General features: G+C 55.6%; 1 protein-coding gene across 2 annotated transcripts in view; it reads right to left on the bottom strand.

The window, feature by feature from the left end:
- Positions 1 to 21,746, bottom strand: part of SCARB1 (scavenger receptor class B member 1) — a 549,841-nt gene extending 528,095 nt beyond the window's left edge. The window contains exon 1 of one of the 2 annotated variants that reach the window (XM_086942688.1): positions 20,980 to 21,746. In XM_086942688.1, coding sequence (XP_086798814.1) covers positions 20,980 to 21,099 — 120 coding nt within the window. In that variant the 5' untranslated portion in view covers positions 21,100 to 21,746. The remainder of the gene's footprint in view (positions 1 to 20,979) is intronic. The other variant, XM_086942687.1, reaches the window with a different exon arrangement.
- Between the last annotated feature and the right edge of the window lie 1,825 nt (positions 21,747 to 23,571).

The following is a 23,571-nucleotide window of genomic DNA, read 5'->3' as shown; positions in this document are numbered from 1 at the left end:
AGGTTAAGTACAAAATAGGGTGGAGAAAACCAGCTGAATATTTAAGTGAACACAAAAGATGGAAAGAAAGCAAAGGGGTCCTGCGAACAGGAGGTTTGCGCAGTCACAAGCCTCTGGGTGCAAACAAGTAAAGACCCGCCTCCTGCAGAAGAGCACCGGAGTATCACAGCGGCTCTGCCTACAGAGATACCCTTTTATCAGAACCTGGACCCCCTCCTCTCTATACCATGGCGAGTCGGTGCAGTTCAAGTATCTTTCCTGCCTGTGCAGGAATTCTGCAGCAAATATTCCTGACAAGGCATCCATCCAGCACTCAGCCCTACCCCTGCCTCGCACCACAGCAATGGGGGCGGAGGGGGGCATCCATCCAGCACTCAGCCCAAGCCCTGCCTGGCACCACAGTGGGAGGGGAGGACAAGGCATCCATCCAGCACTCAGCCCAAGACCAGCCTGGCACCACAGGGGGAGGGGAGGACAAGGCATCCATCCAGCACTCAGCCCAAGACCAGCCTGGCACCACAGCAGTGGGGGGGGGGGGGGGGACAAGGCATCCATCCAGCACTCAGCCCAAGACCAGCCTGGCACCACAGCAGTGGGGGGGGGGGGGGGGCAAGGCATCCATCCAGCACTCAGCCCAAGACCAGCCTGGCGCCACAGCAATGGGGGGGGGGGAGGCATCCATCCATCACTCAGCCCTACCCCTGCCTGGCACCACAGCAATTGGGGGGGGGGGGCATCCATCCAGCACTCAGCCCAAGCCCTGCCTCGCACCACAGCAATGGGGGGGCATCCATCCAGCACTCAGCCCAAGCCCTGCCTGGCACCACAGTGGGAGGGGAGGACAAGGCATCCATCCATCACTCAGCCCAAGCCCTGCCTGGCTCCACAGCTCCGCTACCCTGCAGAAGAGATGTCACGTTAATAGGGCCTAAGTGGTATGAAAGACTGGGGGGGGAACAGTGGACCAGCGAGAACCACTAAAAGGAAAGGGTACAAACATTGACTCTTTTCGGAAGAGCTTAGGGCAGGAAGCACCTCAAAAACAGGGGGGGGGGGCAAAGGCCACTGACAGCCGCGGAGAAGAGAAGGTCCCTTGTTGCGGGGATTGTTGGACACGATGGACTGGGCTCTGGGGCAGAGGTTCGGATGAAGAATCATCTGAAGTAAACAAACATGCCGCCGCTGTCTGCCGACGCTCAAGGCTTCTAGGAGCTACGTCCGGTGGCACAGGTCTCAGCGCCAATGCGCTTCAAGTGGGAAAAAAGAAATGAGGAAAGATGTAGCTAAAATACACTGACACCTAAACCCAGCAGGGAAGGGGCTGTGGCGTAACCTTTAGAGCTGCTGGGGGAAAAGCTTCACGTCCCGGAGTCGATAAAACTGTGGCAAATGTTGTTGTTTTTTTAAATGAAATAAAATATTTGAATGTAAATACATAAAGTTTGTTACCCAAAAAATACATGACGATAAATACTAAAAAAAAATTAGGCATGCGATAAATAAATGCAACTAATGATTACGCGAACTGTAAACACCAGCTAAAGGAAACTAAAAAAGAACGAATGTGATGAAACAACCAAATAGACAAGGAGGCAATACTACACCCAACAAGGCAGTTTCCAGGGTGTCAACAAAACAGCAGAAGGAGGGCAATTGAGGAGGATTCACCCAACAAAACACAGGAGATTCGACAAGCACACGGAACAAATGAAATGCATGGGTGTGCCAAAAGCCCCCGGAATAGATAGCATCATGTCTCGAAGAGACAGCGTGTGCGCTGCCTAGGCAAGACTTAAAAAGCCGCTGCTGAGACGGTTCCTATCGGGCTCTCTAATTTTGCCCTCCGCCTCAGGATGGATTTTTTAATTTTTAACTCTGGAGAAGTACCACCCGTCACGGATTTTGATTTAACTTCAAAGAGACTCGTTTTAGTTATTTTCCAGTCTCCTCATTACAGAGCTGAAGCATTTTAAATATTATATAAAACGAAGATGTGGTTGCTGCTTTTTCTTCTTATGCAACGAGCTACCATTGACAAAGCCAATCGTCCTGGTTTGTTGTAGGTATAATGGTACTTGTAGCATTATATATCGGGCTACAGTGACAAACAGCTAAATACCAGTCGGACGGCACACTATGCAAAGCTTAGGGTTTTAGCTTTTGTGTTTTTTAAACCACGCCCTGAATCTCAACAGCCACGCCCCTTGGAGAGAACCCCCAGTTTTTTCATTCCACTTAAAGCCCTGGGGCCAGCTGAAAAGTAAAACGTTAGCAAAAAGCCAATACATCAGCACTTGCCTTGCCAATGCTTGTTTACAAAGGTTCTTCTCATAAGAGTGTGCAGAGGCTGCTTCAATGGGGCTCTGACCCCATGCACAGGAGTCATGTCCACTGAGCCCAGCACTGTAGCGCCCGCAGAGGCAGAGTCCAAGGCTCAGCGCCAGATAAGCAGGCGGGACGCGGCGACAGCACGAAGCTCCATCCACGGATTCCTGCCGGGAGAGTGGAGGGAGCGGATTCACCAGTGATGTGTCAAAGCTCTCGAGCTTACTGGAGGCTGAGAGAGGCACACACAGACCAGCATGACCCTGGACTCCATGGGGGGTGCACAGCCAGGCCCGGGAGGGGTGCACAGCCAGGCCCTGGAGGGGTGCACAGCCAGGCCCTGGAGGGGTGCACAGCCAGGCCCGGGAGGAGTGCACAGCTAGGCCCGCGAAAGGTGCAAAGCCAGGCCCTGGAGGGGTGCACAGCTAGGCCCGGGAAGGGTGCACAGCTAGGCCCGGGAAGGGTGCACAGCTAGGCCCGGGAAGGGTGCACAGCTAGGCCCGGGAAGGGTGCACAGCTAGGCCCATGAGGGGTGCACAGCTAGGCCCGGGAGGGGTGCACAGCCAGGCCCTGGAGGGGTGCACAGCCAGGCCCGGGAGGGGTGCACAGCCAGGCCCGGGAGGGGTGCACAGCCAGGCCCGGGAGGGGTGCACAGCCAGGCCCGGGAGGGGTGCACAGCCAGGCCCGGGAGGGGTGCACAGCCAGGCCCTGGAGGGGTGCACAGCCAGGCCCTGGAGGGGTGCACAGCCAGGCCCTGGAGGGGTGCACAGCTAGGGCCGGGAAGGGTGCACAGCTAGGGCCGGGAAGGGTGCACAGCTAGGGCCGGGAAGGGTGCACAGCTAGGGCTGGGAAGGGTGCACAGCTAGGGCCGGGAAGGCTGCATCCGGGTCAGATTTTCATAAGAGCCACAGACTGAGATTCATAGCATGTAAGGGTATTATGTGTCTGGCATGTGTTCAGCTGTCCTGGACATTGGTTGTACACCGCTCACACAGCGATCCATCCTGTGCTGCTGGCAGAGCGGGTCTCAGCAGTATGTTTAAAGTGGTAGAAACCTCTAGCTCTAATCCAGCGGTTCATTGCTTCCTCCATGCTCTCCTGGTAACAAACAGGGTCTGCACAGCCCTCCTTTCAAAAGGCAGCCATGTATAGGAGGACACGGGTCCCATATGCAAGTTACGGGTCCCCAGAGCATCTCATTCCAGCATACCATCAAAGAGTTCATAACATAGCATGTGTATTTGTAAAGCACAAGTTCACCCTGAAGGGCCTCTTGGCGCTGAATAGCAGATGTTTATTGTTACCCAACTCAATGGCACTCATTTTATCGACCTCGGAAGAATGAAAGGCTGAGTGGACCCGCCGGGATTTGAACCTGTGACCATGAGGTCAAACACAGGCCCCTGCAGTGGATGCATTAGTCCACTGAGCCACGGAGCTGGGAGAGATCCTTCAGTGCACGTGTTTCCATAAGGACTCACCCAGAGCAGTTCTCCCGCACACCAGCTGATGCAGGTAAGACGCTTGGGAGGCCAATCACCGAGGCAGAGGTTAAAGAGGACATTAAAGACCTACCACAAAATAAAACCCCGGGGACAGATGGATTGCCAGTTAAGTTTTATCAGAAATAGGTGCCACTACTTGCACCGCGCTTGGTGGGATTACACCAGGGGGCAGTGCGTGGGGCACACTGCCAGCGACCACTAGGGGGGCCCTCAGAGTGTCTATCCCGATGCCGGGACGGGGGCCTGTACATTCATCTCTCATAGGCCCCTCTCCATGCTCAACCTGGATTATAAAATGAGTGGTAAAATGTTGCCGGACTGACTGTATCTCATCTTATGACCCTCGTGCACAGTGGCCGGGCCAGCTTTGCTCCTCGGCGCAATACACCCTCAGCATTCGGAGGCGTTTCTGTGTCCCCTGCACGGTTCTTCTCTCGTGGACCAGCAAAGGGCGTTTGACACATTCCAGTGGGACTATCTGCACGCATCGATGGAGCGTAGGGTCCTAGGCAAGAGGTAGATCCGATTGGTCACCCTACTGTATGCGGCAGCGAGCGCAAGCGTTTGAATGGGCCAGTGTGCCTCGGACCCATTTGTGGTCCTCAGGGGGGACACCACAGGGCTGCCCCCTGTCGCCGATGCTCTTTGCACTAGCGAAAGAACCGTTCGCCTGCATAGTGCGAACGGAGGCCTCCGGAGGATGGAGAGCACATTACTTCGCGTTATGCACATGACATTTTTTTGTTCCTGTGAAATGCTGTGTTCGGCATCGAGCAGGGCGTAAAGATACAGGGGGGATGGATATAATTTCTGGTCTCTTCACTAAATGATCCGAAACGTGCGCATGTCCAGTATCCCCGTACCGACAGCATGGCCCGCAGACAAGAATACAGGCAGGTATCACTTGGAAACCCCACACCTTCCTTACCTCGGAATAAATGTGCACAGGGACGAGGAGACACAGGAAGAGGAACATGGGAAGAGCTCTGCCCACGCTGAAGGGCTGTGCAGACTCCTGACGCTCCATTAAATTGTCCTTGATGGCCCGAATAGCTCAGGACTGGGTGACACTGGGGGTAATGTACGCTAAACGCAATATAGCCAAATACTGGGGATCCGGGGAGGTGCCTGTGCTTAATGACGCAGTCCCCCCCACCGATTTTTTTGGTGTTACCTATCCAATTTACTCTTCTGATGGAGATAATTTGGTCGGCATAGCCAACTGGATAGCCACAATGATGATTTAGCCAGGAGATGGTTTTATTCCTCAGAGAATCAGGTGTCTCATATTCTCTTGGGGACTGAGTCAGAATAGGGACGTTAGTTAAAACCACCACGTAAGGTACAAAGTCGGGTGGTAGATCAACAGGGCGTCTACAGATTCTAATGTGCTCCCCATTAAATCCTCCCATCGTATCAGTTGAAACTGTCACCGTAGGTGCTGATACTTGTGTAGGGGCTTGCAAGGGGGCTGATGCTTTAACACTCGGTGGGTTGCCTGTGACCCCATGGTTAGATGGATTTGATGAACTTCCTCCCTCCTGTGACGGTATCGGTGGTGGTTTCTGTTGTTTCGACTGATCTTTAGAAGATTGTTTCCTGGCAATAGTGGGAGGGGCACTGGTAGAGGCTTGTGACTGCTCCTTATCCCTAACAAGACCAGTTGACTTTTTAATGTCAGCTAAAGACTTTTCCAAGTTGTCTGCATGCTTACCCACCAAACCCCTTAACCTGACTACTTCCTCCTGAAGATCTCCTATCTTAGTTAACAATGGCTCTACCACCGTACTGAGTTTACTAAGAATTGCACTCGTTAGTGAGTCAATTTGGTCAGGCTTCAGGGAAACATATTTATCTAGGTTCGGGGTTACTAAGTCATCGGTATGTTCCACTTGGGTCGTATCTTTTTTCCTTCTAGAGATATGACTGCCTCGCTTAGGAATTGGTTTTCTACAAGCGCGCATAAATTTGGAGGCCCTCCCAGATTGCTGAGGTGTCCCCTCGAGATTATTACCTTGGTCTTCCTCCCCCATTATTGACTGGTCTAAGGCCTTGGTTGCTTCGACATTAATACTAGTGGTGCTATTGTTAAGTTCCACAGGGGGGACCATCTCGTTAACAGTATTATTAAGATTTACAGGGTTTACATGATTGTTTGCATCGACGAACAATGGAGGATCTGCAATAGTACTTTTTCCCAGTGACTTCCTCCTGTCGCTGTTGATTTTAGACACCACTTTCAGTAAGTAGTTATCCGGCAATGTACTTTGGACTGACATTTCTGGGATTTCAGTGACAATATCCGTACAACTCAGGTTAAAAATACAAGGGGTAACAGTGACTTTTACACGAAATGTCCTTCAGTGGTACTCACAGTTCGTGCCAAGGGGGGTGGCCCTGCCCGGCCTCCTCTGGCCCCTGACGGCCACAGACGGCCCCGCCCTTGTCCCGGGCTTAGCCCGGCACCCGCCCGCGCGCGTCCCGCGACGCGGAGGGAGCGTCCTGTTCAAGTAGCGCCTCCGGGCGCGCTGTGGCCGGAAGCAGGAAGTGGGCGCAAAGCACCCTGGGAGCTGTAGTCTCAAGCCGCGAGGTGGAATGCGGCGGCGGCGAGACTACAGCGTCAGGAACCCAGGAGCAACTGATCCAGCGTCTGCCCACAGGTAGGAAGCCCTCCAACTGGTTTTCCGCCTCCTCCATGCATCCTGGTAACAAACAGGGTCTGCACAGCCCTCCTTTCAAAAGGCAGCCATGGTATAGGAGGACACGGGTCCCCATATGCAAGTTATGGGTCCCTAGAGCATCTCATTCCAGCATATCATGCCATGAAAGAGTTCATAACATAGCATGTGTATTTGTAAAGCGTAAGTTCACCCTGAAGGGCCTCTTGGCGCTGAATAACAGATGTTTATTGTTACCCAACTCAATGGTACTCATTTTAATCGACCTCCGAAGGATGAAAGGCTGAGTGGACTCACCGGGATTTGAACCTGTGACCATGAGGTCAAGCACAGGCCCCTGCAGTGGATGCATTAGTCCACTGAGCCACCAGAGATCCTTCAGTGCACGTGTTTCCATAAGGACTCACCCAGAGCAGTTCTCCCGCACACCAGCTGATGCAGGTAAGTCGCTTGGGAGGCCAATCACCGAAGCAGAGGTTAAAGAGGACATTAAAGACCTGCCACAAAATAAAAACCCCGGGGACAGATGGATTGCCAGTTAAGTTTTATCAGAAATAGGTGCCACTACTTGCACCGCACTTGGTGGGATTACACCAGGGGGCACCGCGTGGGGCACACTGCCAGCGACCACTAGGGAGGCCTCATAGTGTCTATCCTTATGCCGGGACGGGAGCCTGTACATTCATCTCTCATAGGCCCCTCTCCATGCTCAACCTGGATTATAAAATGAGTGGTAAAATATTGATGGACTGACCCTACGTGCACAATGGCCGGGCCAGCTTTGCTCCTCAGCGCAATACACCCTCAGCATTCGGAGGCGTTTCTGTGTCCCCTGCACGGTTGTTCTCTCGTGGACCAACAAAGGGCATTTGACACATTCCAGTGGGACTATCTGCACGCTTCGATGGAGGGTCCTAGGCAAGAGGTAGATCCGATGGGTCACCCTACTGTATGCGGCAGCGAGCGCAAGAGTTTGAATGGGCCAGTGTGCCTCGGACCCATTTGTGGTCCTCAGGGGGGACACCACAGGGCTGCCCCCTGTCGCCGATGCTCTTTGCACTAGCGAAAGAACCGTTCGCCTGCATAGTGCGAACGGAGGCCTCCGGAGGATGGAGAGCACATTACTTCGCGTTATGCACATGACATTTTTTTGTTCCTGTGAAATGCTGTGGAGGGCATCGAGCAGGGCGTAAAGATACAGGGGGGATGGATATTATTTCTGGTCTCTTCACTAAATGATCCGAAACGTGCGCATGTCTAGTATCCCCGTACCGACAGCATGGCCCGCAGACAAGAATACAGGCAGGTATCACTTGGAAACCCCACACCTTCCTTACCTCGGAATAAATGTGCACAGGGACGAGGAGACACAGGAAGAGGAACATGGGAAGAGCTCTGCCCACGCTGAAGGGCTGTGCAGACTCCTGGCGCTCCATTAAATTGTCCTTGATGGCCCGAATAGCTCAGGACTGGGTGACACTGGGGGTAATGTACGCTAAACGCAATATAGCCAAATACTGGGGATCCGGGGAGGTGCCTGTGCTTAATGACTGGTGTAAGGATCTTGATGCAGCCATGTTGGCGGAGAGAGTGGTGTACCCAAACCGGGGGTGTCCCTGAAAATGGGATAAAATCTGGGGGGCCTGGAATGAATATAGGGGTTATCTGTGTGATCCACCATTGCCAGTTGAGGAAAGTGACTGATTAGTGGGGTAGGAGGGTACGGGGGAATCCAGTTATGTACCAATGTCCATGCAATTGTGACGTTTTCATTAGCGTAAAGAATGTACTGCCACTGCTGATTACAATGCACAGCCGTATCCATTATATGTACCTTATGTCTGTCGTATGCCCTGCTAATGTTATCAATAAAAACATTCCAAAAAAACATTCCCAAAAAAAAAAAAGGGGAGCCTCTCACCTGCACACGGGAGCGCATCATGGAAGTGACCCCTCTGCATGACACATGCCTCGCTGCCTTCAAAGGGGACCGCAAAGGGCTCTCACCTGTACACAGGGGCGCGTCATGGAAGTGCCCCCCCTGCATGACACAGGGGCGCGTCATGGAAGTGACCCCTCTGCATGACACACAACACATCATGGAAGGGACCCCTCTGCATGACACAGGGGCGCGTCATGGAAGTGGCCCCTCTGCATGACACAGGGGCGCGTCATGGAAGTGACCACTCTGCATGACACAGGGGCGCGTCATGGAAGTGACCCCTCTGCATGACACATGCCTCGCTGCCTTCAAAGGGGACCGCAAAGGGCTCTCACCTGTACACAGGGGCGCGTCATGGAAGTGCCCCCCCTGCATGACACAGGGGCGCGTCATGGAAGTGACCCTCTGCATGACACACAACACATCATGGAAGTGACCCCTCTGCATGACACAGGGGCGCGTCATGGAAGTGACCACTCTGCATGACACAGGGGCGCGTCATGGAAGTGACCCCTCTGCATGACACAAGGGCGCGTCATGGAAGTGACCCCTCTGCATGACACAGGGGCGCATCATGGAAGTGACCCCTCTGCATGACACAAGGGCGCGTCATGGAAGTGACCCCTCTGCATGACACGGGGGTCGTCATGGAAGTGATTCCTCTGCATGACACAGGGGCACACCATGGAAGTGACCCCTCTGCATGACACACAACACATCATGGAAGTGACCCCTCTGCATGACACAGGGGCGCGTCATGGAAGTGACCACTCTGCATGACACAGGGGCGCGTCATGGAAGTGACCCCTCTGCATGACACGGGGGTCGTCATGGAAGTGATTCCTCTGCATGACACAGGGGCACACCATGGAAGTGACCCCTCTGCATGACACACAACACATCATGGAAGTGACCCCTCTGCATGACACAGGGGCGCGTCATGGAAGTGACCACTCTGCATGACACAGGGGCGCGTCATGGAAGTGACCCCTCTGCATGACACAAGGGCGCGTCATGGAAGTGACCCCTCTGCATGACACAGGGGCGCATCATGGAAGTGACCCCTCTGCATGACACAAGGGCGCGTCATGGAAGTGACCCCTCTGCATGACACGGGGGTCGTCATGGAAGTGATTCCTCTGCATGACACAGGGGCACACCATGGAAGTGACCCCTCTGCATGACACATGCCATGCTGCCTTCAAGAGTGACCTCAAGGGAAGCCTCTCACCTGCACACAGGGGCGCGTCATGGAAGTGACCCCTCTGCATGACACAGGGGCGCGTCATGGAAGTGACCCCTCTGCATGACACGGGGGTCGTCATGGAAGTGATTCCTCTGCATGACACAGGGGCACACCATGGAAGTGACCCCTCTGCATGACACATGCCATGCTGCCTTCAAGAGTGACCTCAAGGGAAGCCTCTCACCTGCACACAGGGGCGCGTCATGGAAGTGACCCCTCTGCATGACACAGGGGCGCGTCATGGAAGTGACCCCTCTGCATGACACGGGGGTCGTCATGGAAGTGATTCCTCTGCATGACACAGGGGCACACCATGGAAGTGACCCCTCTGCATGACACATGCCATGCTGCCTTCAAGAGTGACCTCAAGGGAAGCCTCTCACCTGCACACAGGGGCGCGTCATGGAAGTGACCCCTCTGCATGACACAGGGGCGCGTCATGGAAGTGACCCCTCTGCATGACACAGGGGCGCGTCATGGAAGTGACCCCTCTGCATGACACAGGGGCGCGTCATGGAAGTGACCCCTCTGCATGACACAGGGGCGCGTCATGGAAGTGCCCCCCCTGCATGACACAGGGGCGCGTCATGGAAGTGACCCCTCTGCATGACACACAACACATCATGGAAGGGACCCCTCTGCATGACACAGGGGCGCGTCATGGAAGTGGCCCCTCTGCATGACACAGGGGCGCGTCATGGAAGTGACCACTCTGCATGACACAGGGGCGCGTCATGGAAGTGACCCCTCTGCATGACACATGCCTCGCTGCCTTCAAAGGGGACCGCAAAGGGCTCTCACCTGTACACAGGGGCGCGTCATGGAAGTGCCCCCCCTGCATGACACAGGGGCGCGTCATGGAAGTGACCCTCTGCATGACACACAACACATCATGGAAGTGACCCCTCTGCATGACACAGGGGCGCGTCATGGAAGTGACCACTCTGCATGACACAGGGGCGCGTCATGGAAGTGACCCCTCTGCATGACACAAGGGCGCGTCATGGAAGTGACCCCTCTGCATGACACAGGGGCGCATCATGGAAGTGACCCCTCTGCATGACACAAGGGCGCGTCATGGAAGTGACCCCTCTGCATGACACGGGGGTCGTCATGGAAGTGATTCCTCTGCATGACACAGGGGCACACCATGGAAGTGACCCCTCTGCATGACACACAACACATCATGGAAGTGACCCCTCTGCATGACACAGGGGCGCGTCATGGAAGTGACCACTCTGCATGACACAGGGGCGCGTCATGGAAGTGACCCCTCTGCATGACACGGGGGTCGTCATGGAAGTGATTCCTCTGCATGACACAGGGGCACACCATGGAAGTGACCCCTCTGCATGACACACAACACATCATGGAAGTGACCCCTCTGCATGACACAGGGGCGCGTCATGGAAGTGACCACTCTGCATGACACAGGGGCGCGTCATGGAAGTGACCCCTCTGCATGACACAAGGGCGCGTCATGGAAGTGACCCCTCTGCATGACACAGGGGCGCGTCATGGAAGTGACCCCTCTGCATGACACAAGGGCGCGTCATGGAAGTGACCCCTCTGCATGACACGGGGGTCGTCATGGAAGTGATTCCTCTGCATGACACAGGGGCACACCATGGAAGTGACCCCTCTGCATGACACATGCCATGCTGCCTTCAAGAGTGACCTCAAGGGAAGCCTCTCACCTGCACACAGGGGCGCGTCATGGAAGTGACCCCTCTGCATGACACAGGGGCGCGTCATGGAAGTGACCCCTCTGCATGACACAGGGGCGCGTCATGGAAGTGACCCCTCTGCATGACACAGGGGCGCGTCATGGAAGTGACCCCTCTGCATGACACATGCCATGCTGCCTTCAAGAGTGACCTCAAGGGAAGCCTCTCACCTGCACACAGGGGCGCGTCATGGAAGTGACCCCTCTGCATGACACAGGGGCGCGTCATGGAAGTGACCCCTCTGCATGACACAGGGGCGCGTCATGGAAGTGACCCCTCTGCATGACACAGGGGCGCGTCATGGAAGTGACCCCTCTGCATGACACATGCCATGCTGCCTTCAAGAGTGACCTCAAGGGAAGCCTCTCACCTGCACACAGGGGCGCGTCATGGAAGTGACCCCTCTGCATGACACAGGGGCGCGTCATGGAAGTGACCCCTCTGCATGACACGGGGGTCGTCATGGAAGTGACCCCTCTGCATGACACAGGGGCGCGTCATGGAAGTGACCCCTCTGCATGACACAGGGGCGCGTCATGGAAGTGACCCCTCTGCATGACACAGGGGCGCATCATGGAAGTGACCCCTCTGCATGACACAAGGGCGCGTCATGGAAGTGACCCCTCTGCATGACACGGGGGTCGTCATGGAAGTGATTCCTCTGCATGACACAGGGGCACACCATGGAAGTGACCCCTCTGCATGACACACAACACATCATGGAAGTGACCCCTCTGCATGACACAAGGGCGCGTCATGGAAGTGACCCCTCTGCATGACACAGGGGCGCATCATGGAAGTGACCCCTCTGCATGACACAGGGGCGCGTCATTGAAGTGACCCCTCTGCATGACACAGGGGCACACCATGGAAGTGACCCCTCTGCATGACACATGCCATGCTGCCTTCAAGAGTGACCTCAAGGGAAGCCTCTCACCTGCACACAGGGGCGCGTCATGGAAGTGACCCCTCTGCATGACACAGGGGCGCGTCATGGAAGTGACCCCTCTGCATGACACAAGGGCGCGTCATGGAAGTGACCCCTCTGCATGACACAGGGGCGCATCATGGAAGTGACCCCTCTGCATGACACAAGGGCGCGTCATGGAAGTGACCCCTCTGCATGACACGGGGGTCGTCATGGAAGTGATTCCTCTGCATGACACAGGGGCACACCATGGAAGTGACCCCTCTGCATGACACATGCCATGCTGCCTTCAAGAGTGACCTCAAGGGAAGCCTCTCACCTGCACACAGGGGCGCGTCATGGAAGTGACCACTCTGCATGACACAGGGGCGCGTCATGGAAGTGACCCCTCTGCATGACACGGGGGTCGTCATGGAAGTGATTCCTCTGCATGACACAGGGGCACACCATGGAAGTGACCCCTCTGCATGACACACAACACATCATGGAAGTGACCCCTCTGCATGACACAGGGGCGCGTCATGGAAGTGACCACTCTGCATGACACAGGGGCGCGTCATGGAAGTGACCCCTCTGCATGACACAAGGGCGCGTCATGGAAGTGACCCCTCTGCATGACACAGGGGCGCGTCATGGAAGTGACCCCTCTGCATGACACAAGGGCGCGTCATGGAAGTGACCCCTCTGCATGACACGGGGGTCGTCATGGAAGTGATTCCTCTGCATGACACAGGGGCACACCATGGAAGTGACCCCTCTGCATGACACATGCCATGCTGCCTTCAAGAGTGACCTCAAGGGAAGCCTCTCACCTGCACACAGGGGCGCGTCATGGAAGTGACCCCTCTGCATGACACAGGGGCGCGTCATGGAAGTGACCCCTCTGCATGACACAGGGGCGCGTCATGGAAGTGACCCCTCTGCATGACACAGGGGCGCGTCATGGAAGTGACCCCTCTGCATGACACATGCCATGCTGCCTTCAAGAGTGACCTCAAGGGAAGCCTCTCACCTGCACACAGGGGCGCGTCATGGAAGTGACCCCTCTGCATGACACAGGGGCGCGTCATGGAAGTGACCCCTCTGCATGACACAGGGGCGCGTCATGGAAGTGACCCCTCTGCATGACACAGGGGCGCGTCATGGAAGTGACCCCTCTGCATGACACATGCCATGCTGCCTTCAAGAGTGACCTCAAGGGAAGCCTCTCACCTGCACACAGGGGCGCGTCATGGAAGTGACCCCTCTGCATGACACAGGGGCGCGTCATGGAAGTGACCCCTCTGCATGACACGGGGGTCGTCATGGAAGTGACCCCTCTGCATGACACAGGGGCGCGTCATGGAAGTGACCCCTCTGCATGACACAGGGGCGCGTCATGGAAGTGACCCCTCTGCATGACACAGGGGCGCATCATGGAAGTGACCCCTCTGCATGACACAAGGGCGCGTCATGGAAGTGACCCCTCTGCATGACACGGGGGTCGTCATGGAAGTGATTCCTCTGCATGACACAGGGGCACACCATGGAAGTGACCCCTCTGCATGACACACAACACATCATGGAAGTGACCCCTCTGCATGACACAAGGGCGCGTCATGGAAGTGACCCCTCTGCATGACACAGGGGCGCATCATGGAAGTGACCCCTCTGCATGACACAGGGGCGCGTCATTGAAGTGACCCCTCTGCATGACACAGGGGCACACCATGGAAGTGACCCCTCTGCATGACACATGCCATGCTGCCTTCAAGAGTGACCTCAAGGGAAGCCTCTCACCTGCACACAGGGGCGCGTCATGGAAGTGACCCCTCTGCATGACACAGGGGCGCGTCATGGAAGTGACCCCTCTGCATGACACAAGGGCGCGTCATGGAAGTGACCCCTCTGCATGACACAGGGGCGCATCATGGAAGTGACCCCTCTGCATGACACAAGGGCGCGTCATGGAAGTGACCCCTCTGCATGACACGGGGGTCGTCATGGAAGTGATTCCTCTGCATGACACAGGGGCACACCATGGAAGTGACCCCTCTGCATGACACATGCCATGCTGCCTTCAAGAGTGACCTCAAGGGAAGCCTCTCACCTGCACACAGGGGCGCGTCATGGAAGTGACCCCTCTGCATGACACAGGGGCGCGTCATGGAAGTGACCCCTCTGCATGACACAAGGGCGCGTCATGGAAGTGACCCCTCTGCATGACACAGGGGCGCATCATGGAAGTGACCCCTCTGCATGACACAAGGGCGCGTCATGGAAGTGACCCCTCTGCATGACACGGGGGTCGTCATGGAAGTGATTCCTCTGCATGACACAGGGGCACACCATGGAAGTGACCCCTCTGCATGACACATGCCATGCTGCCTTCAAGAGTGACCTCAAGGGAAGCCTCTCACCTGCACACAGGGGCGCGTCATGGAAGTGACCCCTCTGCATGACACAGGGGCGCGTCATGGAAGTGACCCCTCTGCATGACACAAGGGCGCGTCATGGAAGTGACCCCTCTGCATGACACAGGGGCGCATCATGGAAGTGACCCCTCTGCATGACACGGGGGTCGTCATGGAAGTGATTCCTCTGCATGACACAGGGGCACACCATGGAAGTGACCCCTCTGCATGACACATGCCATGCTGCCTTCAAGAGTGACCTCAAGGGAAGCCTCTCACCTGCACACAGGGGCGCGTCATGGAAGTGACCCCTCTGCATGACACAGGGGCGCGTCATGGAAGTGACCCCTCTGCATGACACAAGGGCGCGTCATGGAAGTGACCCCTCTGCATGACACAGGGGCGCATCATGGAAGTGACCCCTCTGCATGACACAAGGGCGCGTCATGGAAGTGACCCCTCTGCATGACACGGGGGTCGTCATGGAAGTGATTCCTCTGCATGACACAGGGGCACACCATGGAAGTGACCCCTCTGCATGACACATGCCATGCTGCCTTCAAGAGTGACCTCAAGGGAAGCCTCTCACCTGCACACAGGGGCGCGTCATGGAAGTGACCCCTCTGCATGACACAGGGGCGCGTCATGGAAGTGATCCCTCTGCATGACACGGGGGGCGTCATGGAAGTGACCCCTCTGCATGACACACAACACATCATAGAAGTGACCCCTCTGCATGACACAGGGGCGCGTCATGGAAGTGACCACTCTGCATGACACACAACACATCATGGAAGTGACCCCTCTGCATGACACAGGGGCGCGTCATGGAAGTGACCCCTCTGCATGACACAAGGGCGCGTCATGGAAGTGACCCCTCTGCATGACACAGGGGCGCATCATGGAAGTGACCCCTCTGCATGACACGGGGCGCGTCATGGAAGTGACCCCTCTGCATGACACAGGGGCGCATCATGGAAGTGACCCCTCTGCATGACACATGCCATGCTGCCTTCAAGAGTGACCTCAAGGGAAGCCTCTCACATGCACACAGGGGCGCGTCATGGAAGTGACCCCTCTGCATGACACGGGGCGCGTCATGGAAGTGACCCCTCTGCATGACACAGGGGCGCGTCATGGAAGTGACCCCTCTGCATGACACAGGGGCGCGTCATGGAAGTGACCCCTCTGCATGACACAGGGGCGCGTCATGGAAGTGCCCCCCCTGCATGACACAGGGGCGCGTCATGGAAGTGACCCCTCTGCATGACACACAACACATCATGGAAGGGACCCCTCTGCATGACACAGGGGCGCGTCATGGAAGTGGCCCCTCTGCATGACACAGGGGCGCGTCATGGAAGTGACCCCTCTGCATGACACAGGGGCGCGTCATGGAAGTGACCCCTCTGCGTGACACAGGGGTGCGTCATGGAAGTGACCCCTCTGCGTGACACAGGGGCGCGTCATGGAAGTGACCCCTCTGCGTGACACAGGGGCGCGTCATGGAAGTGACCCCTCTGCGTGACACAGGGGCGCGTCATGGAAGTGACCCCTCTGCATGACACAGGGGCGCGTCATGGAAGTGACCCCTCTGCATGACACATGCCATGCTGCCTTCAAGAGTGACCTCAAGGGAAGCCTCTCACCTGCACACAGGGGCGCGTCATGGAAGTGACCCCTCTGCATGACACAGGGGCGCGTCATGGAAGTGACCCCTCTGCATGACACAGGGGCGCGTCATGGAAGTGACCCCTCTGCATGACACAGGGGCGCGTCATGGAAGTGACCCCTCTGCATGACACATGCCATGCTGCCTTCAAGAGTGACCTCAAGGGAAGCCTCTCACCTGCACACAGGGGCGCGTCATGGAAGTGACCCCTCTGCATGACACAGGGGCGCGTCATGGAAGTGACCCCTCTGCATGACACGGGGGTCGTCATGGAAGTGACCCCTCTGCATGACACAGGGGCGCGTCATGGAAGTGACCCCTCTGCATGACACAGGGGCGCGTCATGGAAGTGACCCCTCTGCATGACACAGGGGCGCGTCATGGAAGTGACCCCTCTGCATGACACAGGGGCGCGTCATGGAAGTGACCCCTCTGCATGACACAGGGGCGCATCATGGAAGTGACCCCTCTGCATGACACAAGGGCGCGTCATGGAAGTGACCCCTCTGCATGACACGGGGGTCGTCATGGAAGTGATTCCTCTGCATGACACAGGGGCGCACCATGGAAGTGACCCCTCTGCATGACACATGCCATGCTGCCTTCAAGAGTGACCTCAAGGGAAGCCTCTCACATGCACACAGGGGCGCGTCATGGAAGTGACCCCTCTGCATGACACGGGGCGCGTCATGGAAGTGCATCAAGAACTGGGGCTGCTGCCTTCAAGAGGGACCTCCAGGCTCCTGTCCTGCGGAAACCGATAGCTGTATTCTTGTTTTATTTACTTTTTTAATGTTATTTTATGTAGCACGAACATTACCCGAAGGTGTCGGAGTGCTTTACACTCACTGAGCGTCACATAAGGACTTTGGATTACATGAGTTACAGAACAGATATAAACAGAATAATAATAATAATAATAATAATGTACAAGTTGTAAAGTCACTCAAGGAAGAGATACAAACAGATAAACTCTAAATTCACATAGGAATTGTAGTAAGTACACAAGTGGGAAGCACTCTGATGCCCCCAGCCACTCCCGTGATATATAAAATCACAAAAAAGACAAAAGTGACCTCGCTGTGTCAAGGGGAGGGAGTGAATGAAGGCAACACTGGGCGCTTTCACGAGGCGCTACACAAACTCACCTGGGCCTCTGTGGCTTTGCTCCACAAGACGTCTCACACTGCCCCGCCGGCCTACTGCCTGACATATGGGTGGACAAAGAAACGCAAGATATGGAATGTAAAGGCATTTTATTTTAGGCAGATAGAGCCAAGGTTTCACATTTCCTCACGCACAGCGGAAACCCAAAATACAAAGATTCTACAAAGACAGAGCGGGCATTTTAATGACAGTGTGTACAGTGTGAGCTCAGCTCTATAATTGCTGTGTGTAGGCTCCTCTCCAAAAATGGCAACGTCCGGACTTTCAGATGCAAAACATTCGTGAGCAGAATCCAGAGACAACTCTTGCAGGTCCCAGCCTCCAGGGTAGTGAGGCAGTGGATGTGCCCACACACAAGGAGCCCCCCATGCACCCATCCTTGACAGTGGATGTGCCCACACACAAGAAGTCCCCCATGCACCCATCCTTGACAGTGGATGTGCCCACACAAGGAGCCCCCCATGCACCCATCCTTGACAGTGGATGTGCCCACACAAGGAGCCCTCCACGCACCCATCCTTGACAGTGGGTGTGCCCTCACACCCGGAGCCCCCCATGCACCCATCCTTGACAGTGGACGTGCCCTCACACCAGGAGCCCCCCATGCACCCATCCTTGACAGTGGACGTGCCCACACAAGGAGCCCCCCACGCACCCATCCTTGACAGTGGATGTGCCCTCACACCCGGAGCCCCCATGCACCCATCCTTGACAGTGGATGTGCCCACACAAGGAGCCCCCCATGCACCCATCCTTGGTGTCCAGCTACACGGAAGCCCTTCCGCTTGCCAGGCAGAGGGACTTCTAGCAACACGCTGGGGACAAGACTCCGAGAGCAGTGTTCACCTCGAGGAATCAACGAGATGCCTGAAGTGTGTTGTTTCTACCTGGCCACGTGCAGGGCCCAGACCCTTCGGGGCATCTCACGGGGAGCGGCAGGTATGGATTAGGTTGATTATTGTGACTCCCCGTGCATCGATCATGCAAAGAAGAACAGGGCTTCAAACACAAGCAGCCGGGGCTCTTTACACCCGGAGGTACATACATGTTCACTTCAAGAAACCGTGCTGGCGCCGGCGGCCTGCAACAAACAAACCGCTATCCACGCTGCGCAGGGATCAGCCCCAGCTAAGGAGCAGTCACGCGTTGACTCATCAGAACATTGCGATCTGCAAACAATAACCTCTGACCACCCCCAAACCCGAATGAAACCTTTCAGATGAGGTGTCTCCCATTGGGTGGAACCATATGCGCCCCATACAAACACCGGACTTGAAGAGAACCGAAGACAGCACGCAGAGCCAACACCGAGAAGTGGACACAGTCACACAAACTGCTGGGACAGCGCCTAGACACCCAGGTGAGTTGATCACCTCGGAGCACAACTCTGTAGGTCACTCAAATACCCCCAACACCTCCCTCACCCCTTTGTACCCACTCTCTGAAAGGCCCAGACCTACCCCGAGCTATACTCCTTCACCCACCCCTAGGTGTTCCATCAGTCCAGGCTCACTCACCCCCAGTGCCCATTCTCTCATTCCCCTACCTCCCATTCTCAGCCTCTGGTGGTGACACCCACGCCCTGGTGCTAGCACCCACCCACCCTCTGGTGCCACCACCCACCCTCAGGTGTGCCACGACCTAATGTTTACGTTCTCGTCATCCTTAGTCAGTCAGAGAGTTCTACGCCCAGGACATATTGTTTGGGGTTAAGGGCAAAAGTTTTCATGTGTATTTTGTCCTTTGGACAAGTAGGCCCAACCCCCTGCAGTACAAACCCCTTGGGTGCCAGTTTGCAGTACCACAAAGGGCACTGTCTGCAGTTAAGGTAATATTTTTGCCCATATGTTAATGCTGTTCAAACTTGTATTTATGGTTCATGAATTGCAAGCCTTTATTATTAGGGCGAGCGTGCTAAGTAAATGTTTAAAGCTCCGACTGCACTACTGACAGCCGTTCCAGTATAAAAATGTGTACACACGTTTTCAAAGTTTAGCAATATGAGGCTATGTATAATGATCCCAGAATGCACTCTGCTTGGATGCAAATATTTACAGAAGATTGAAAGCAAGATTGATGATTATTTGCTTTCAAAATAAAATGTTAAAAAATAAATAAAAGCAGGAAAACATTTTTTTGCTAAACTACTGTAAAATTTCAGGTACCATTTCTTTGCAGCAGCATTTAGTAGCATGTGTTGATGCATGCTAGTTATTTCCCAAAAATATTCATAAAGGAAAATCAGTGTAACCAGTTTCAATAAGATTATGGGAAACAAAAATAAATAAGCATTGTCAAAGCCAGTATGTCTGAAATTGATGGTCCGCTTTTTAGTTTTGTCAATGTGTGACTTTTTTGGGAATGGTTTTTGTAAAACCTTCTTGGTGTGGGAGCTGCCTGGCCCTCACCATTATAACAAACATTGGCAAAAGCAAAAATAGGTGTTTGTTCTCAAAAAGCACACACTTCCACAGTAGCTATTGGCACTGAACAAAACTACTTTGTGTACAGATATGCTCCTTGTGCAAGAGCAGAATGCTGTAACCCACAGTGAAGCCAGCCGATACGGAGCGAGAGACAGAATTTTCATAAACACAAAAGGTCACGGTCAGCGCCAGACCAAATTAGGGGCCCAATTATTAAAGAAAGTCTCAAAAGCTCATCCATGGTATATGTCCGTGCATTAAGTACAGCTATACGGCTTTCGTGAAGTCCTTAGAATTTACAGAAGTAGGACAAGAAATAGTACTGCATTTTAGCATGAGCTGATATGCATGTGTAGATTTGCTCACGCAAAAAATCTGAGTGTTTGCAAGTTCACTTTCCCTCCAACCACGTTTTTCCAAACTCTGGAAGAAGGTTTACGTCTGCCATTGTCTCAGTATGGGAAAAGATTAGAGAAGAGTTATTGAAAACCCATAAAACATGCAAGTTAGTAGGTTTGCACAGACTCAAAAGTGTATTCTAACCCTGGAACTATTGCTTACCACTACCTTCAGCTCCAGTACTTAGATCTGCAGGAAACGTGGCAACGTAAAGGGATTGGAAGTATTCAAACATTACTATGGTATGAGACCTGGCACAATCAGGGAGGCTATATCAGAGCTCTTATCTAACGAGCTTGCTGCTATAATTCGTTGCTGCACTACATGGCACCAAAGGGGTAAGTGGATTTTGTTACAGGAAAAGTAGATTTATGAAGCAACCTGCCCCATGAACAAGTAGAAATTTGATTACATTTCACACCCCTGCCAATCATACGTGGCTGCCATCGGCGCATCTAGAGTTTTCACACAGTGCCCCCCCCCCGATGCCCGCTGAAGCCTTATGCCCACTGAAGCCTTATACAAAGAGATAACACAACAACCCCTTTCAATGACCCCTGACCCCGCTTACCTTCTCCACCTGCTGCCGCATGATGGTGGGCACCAGGAACACCAGGGTCGTCCCGAAGGCCACCAGCGCCAGTCCCAGGACCACCAGCCCGATGGCCACCTTGCAGCGGGTCGCAGCCATGTCAGCGCAGGAGGATGTCCACAGCGAGGGTGAGACGGGGGCAGCGGCACTCAGGACTGCTGGAGTGAGGGCACCGAGGGCTTAGGGTGAGCGCCCTGAGGGGCAAGTACTGGAGGTGCCCTGTGGAGCAGAGAGCACAGACTGAGGGCACTCGCTGGAGCGGGGCTGGTGGTGAGTGATGGAGCTGCTGAGGACACTGAGTGAGAGCACTCGCTGGAGGCACTGAGGGACAGCACAGTGTTGCGGGTACTCAGTGAGCTGAAGACACGGAGTGACAGTGCTGTGTGGTGCAAGTGCTGGAGCTGCCCCGTGGAGCAGAGGGCGCAGACTGAGGGCACTCGCTGGAAAGACTGAGGGACAGCACAGTGTTGAGGGCACTCAGTGAGCTGAAGACCCTGAGTGACAGCTCTGAGTGGTGCAGGTGCTGAGGGCAGTGAGTGAGAGCAGGGGGGGCAGCTCCAGGGCACTCAGAGGAGCGGGGGCTAATGATAGGACTGAGACCGGTGCCCTCAGGTCGGTCCGGCACTCAGGCTGACACTGATGCTGAGCGTGGCACACGGCACTTGTACTCCAAGCACCTCTGGCCCCGCCCACAGCCCAGGCCCCGCCCACCACGCCTTCCAGCGCCCGCCCACAGCCCAGGCCCCGCCCCTTCCAGTCTGTCTCTCCGCCCACAGACCAGGCCCCGCCCTTCCAGCGTGTTTCCACGCCTGCCGTCCTAGGCCCCGCCCCTTCCAGGGTTCCTACACTCATCGCCCAGGCCCGCCCCTCCCAGTCTGTCTCCCCGCCCACAGCCCCAGGCCCCGCCCCCGTGTCTTCCCTCCTCAGGCGGCGCCGCGGCCTCCGTCACCGCGCGCCACCGGGCCCGCGAGGCGGCTGCGGGGCATTGTGGGAAGGGGCGACGGAACGCCTCGAGCCCGGCCGCCTCGGAGCCGCGAGCCCGGCGGCAGCGGTGGAAGCATGGAGGACCGACGGAGGCTCCCCCGCGTCTCGGGATTACCACAGGTGACCCCGCCCCTGAGGTGTCAATCACACGAGGCCCCGCCCTGGGTGTCAATCACACGAGGCCCCGCCCCTGGAGCTCAATCACACGAGGCTCGGAGGTGTCAATCACACGAGGCCCCGCCCCCTCAGTTAAAAACACGGGAACCAAGTCCTTTAATTGCCGGATGACGCAACCGGTCACGCCCCCTCAGTTTGAAACACTGGAACTGCGCCCCTTTCTACCCAATGACGCAGGCGGCCACGCCCCCTGCCAGCCTCAACTCGAGCAGTCTCAAACCACAGGCCCCAGAGGGGTAGAAGCATGACACATGCCCCAGGTGCAGGCGTGTCCCACCTGTGCCAGACTGACTCCAGGATGGATCCTCGATTACCTGTCGCATCTCAGGATCCCTGCGCTTCCTCTCTTAGCGCCAGGATGCGGCCGGGTCACCGGGCGCTCTATCAATCCCATAGCGCAGCATGCACTTCCACTTGGGTGGCTCTCAGCCTTTTGACTTCTGTGGTCCCCCACTGAGTCTTTGCAAAGCCGGGACCCCCCCACCCACCCACACTGACTCTTTGCAAAGCCAGGGACCCCCCACTGAGTCTTTGCAAAGCAGGGGACCCCCGATTGAGTCTTTGCAAAGCTGGGGACCCCCACTGAGTCTGTACTGGAAGCCGAGGACCCCAACTGAGTCTATTAGAAGCTGTTGCGCCCACTGAGTCTACTGGAAGCTGGGGACCCCCACTGAGTCTCTACTAGAAGCCGGGGACCCCCACTGAGTCTTTGCAAAGCCGGGTACCCCCACTGAGTCTGTACTGGAAGCCGAGGACCCCAACTGAGTCTATTAGAAGCTGGGGACCCCCCACTGAGTCTGTACTGGAAGCCGGGGCCCCCCACTGAGTCTCTACTAGAAACCGGAGACCCCCCACTGAGTCTTTGCAAAGCCAGGGACCCCCCACTGAGTCTTTGCAAGGCCGGGGACCCCCACTGAGTGTACTGGAAGCCGAGGACCCCAACTGAGTTTATTAGAAGCTGGGGACCCCCACTGAGTCTGTACTGGAAGCCGGGGACCCCCACTGAGTCTCTACTAGAAGCCAAGGTTCCCCACTGAGCCTGTACTGGAAGCCGAGGACCCCAACTGAGTCTATTAGAAGCTGGGGACCCCCACTGAGTCTGTACTGGAAGCCGGGGACCCCCACTGAGTCTCTACTAGAAGCCGAGGTTCCCCACTGAGTCTGTACCGGAAGCCGAGGACCCCAACTGAGTATATTAGGAGCTGGGAACCCCCACTGAGTCTGTACTGGAAGCCGAGGACTCCCACTGAGTCTACTGGAAGCTGGGGACCCCCACTGAGTCTCCACTAGAAGCTGGGGACCCCCCACTGAGTCTTTCCAAAGCCGGGGACCCCCCACTGAGTCTGTACTGGAAGCCAAGGACCCTAACTGAGTCTATTAGAAGTTGGAGACCCCAACTGAGTCTACTGG

Source organism: Lissotriton vulgaris, chromosome 11, assembly GCF_964263255.1.
Source record: "Lissotriton vulgaris chromosome 11, aLisVul1.2, whole genome shotgun sequence".
Classification (NCBI taxonomy): Eukaryota; Metazoa; Chordata; class Amphibia; order Caudata; family Salamandridae; genus Lissotriton; species Lissotriton vulgaris.
The sequence above is the reverse complement of the archived record's forward strand: the minus strand, read 5'-3'. Positions and strand labels throughout refer to the sequence as shown.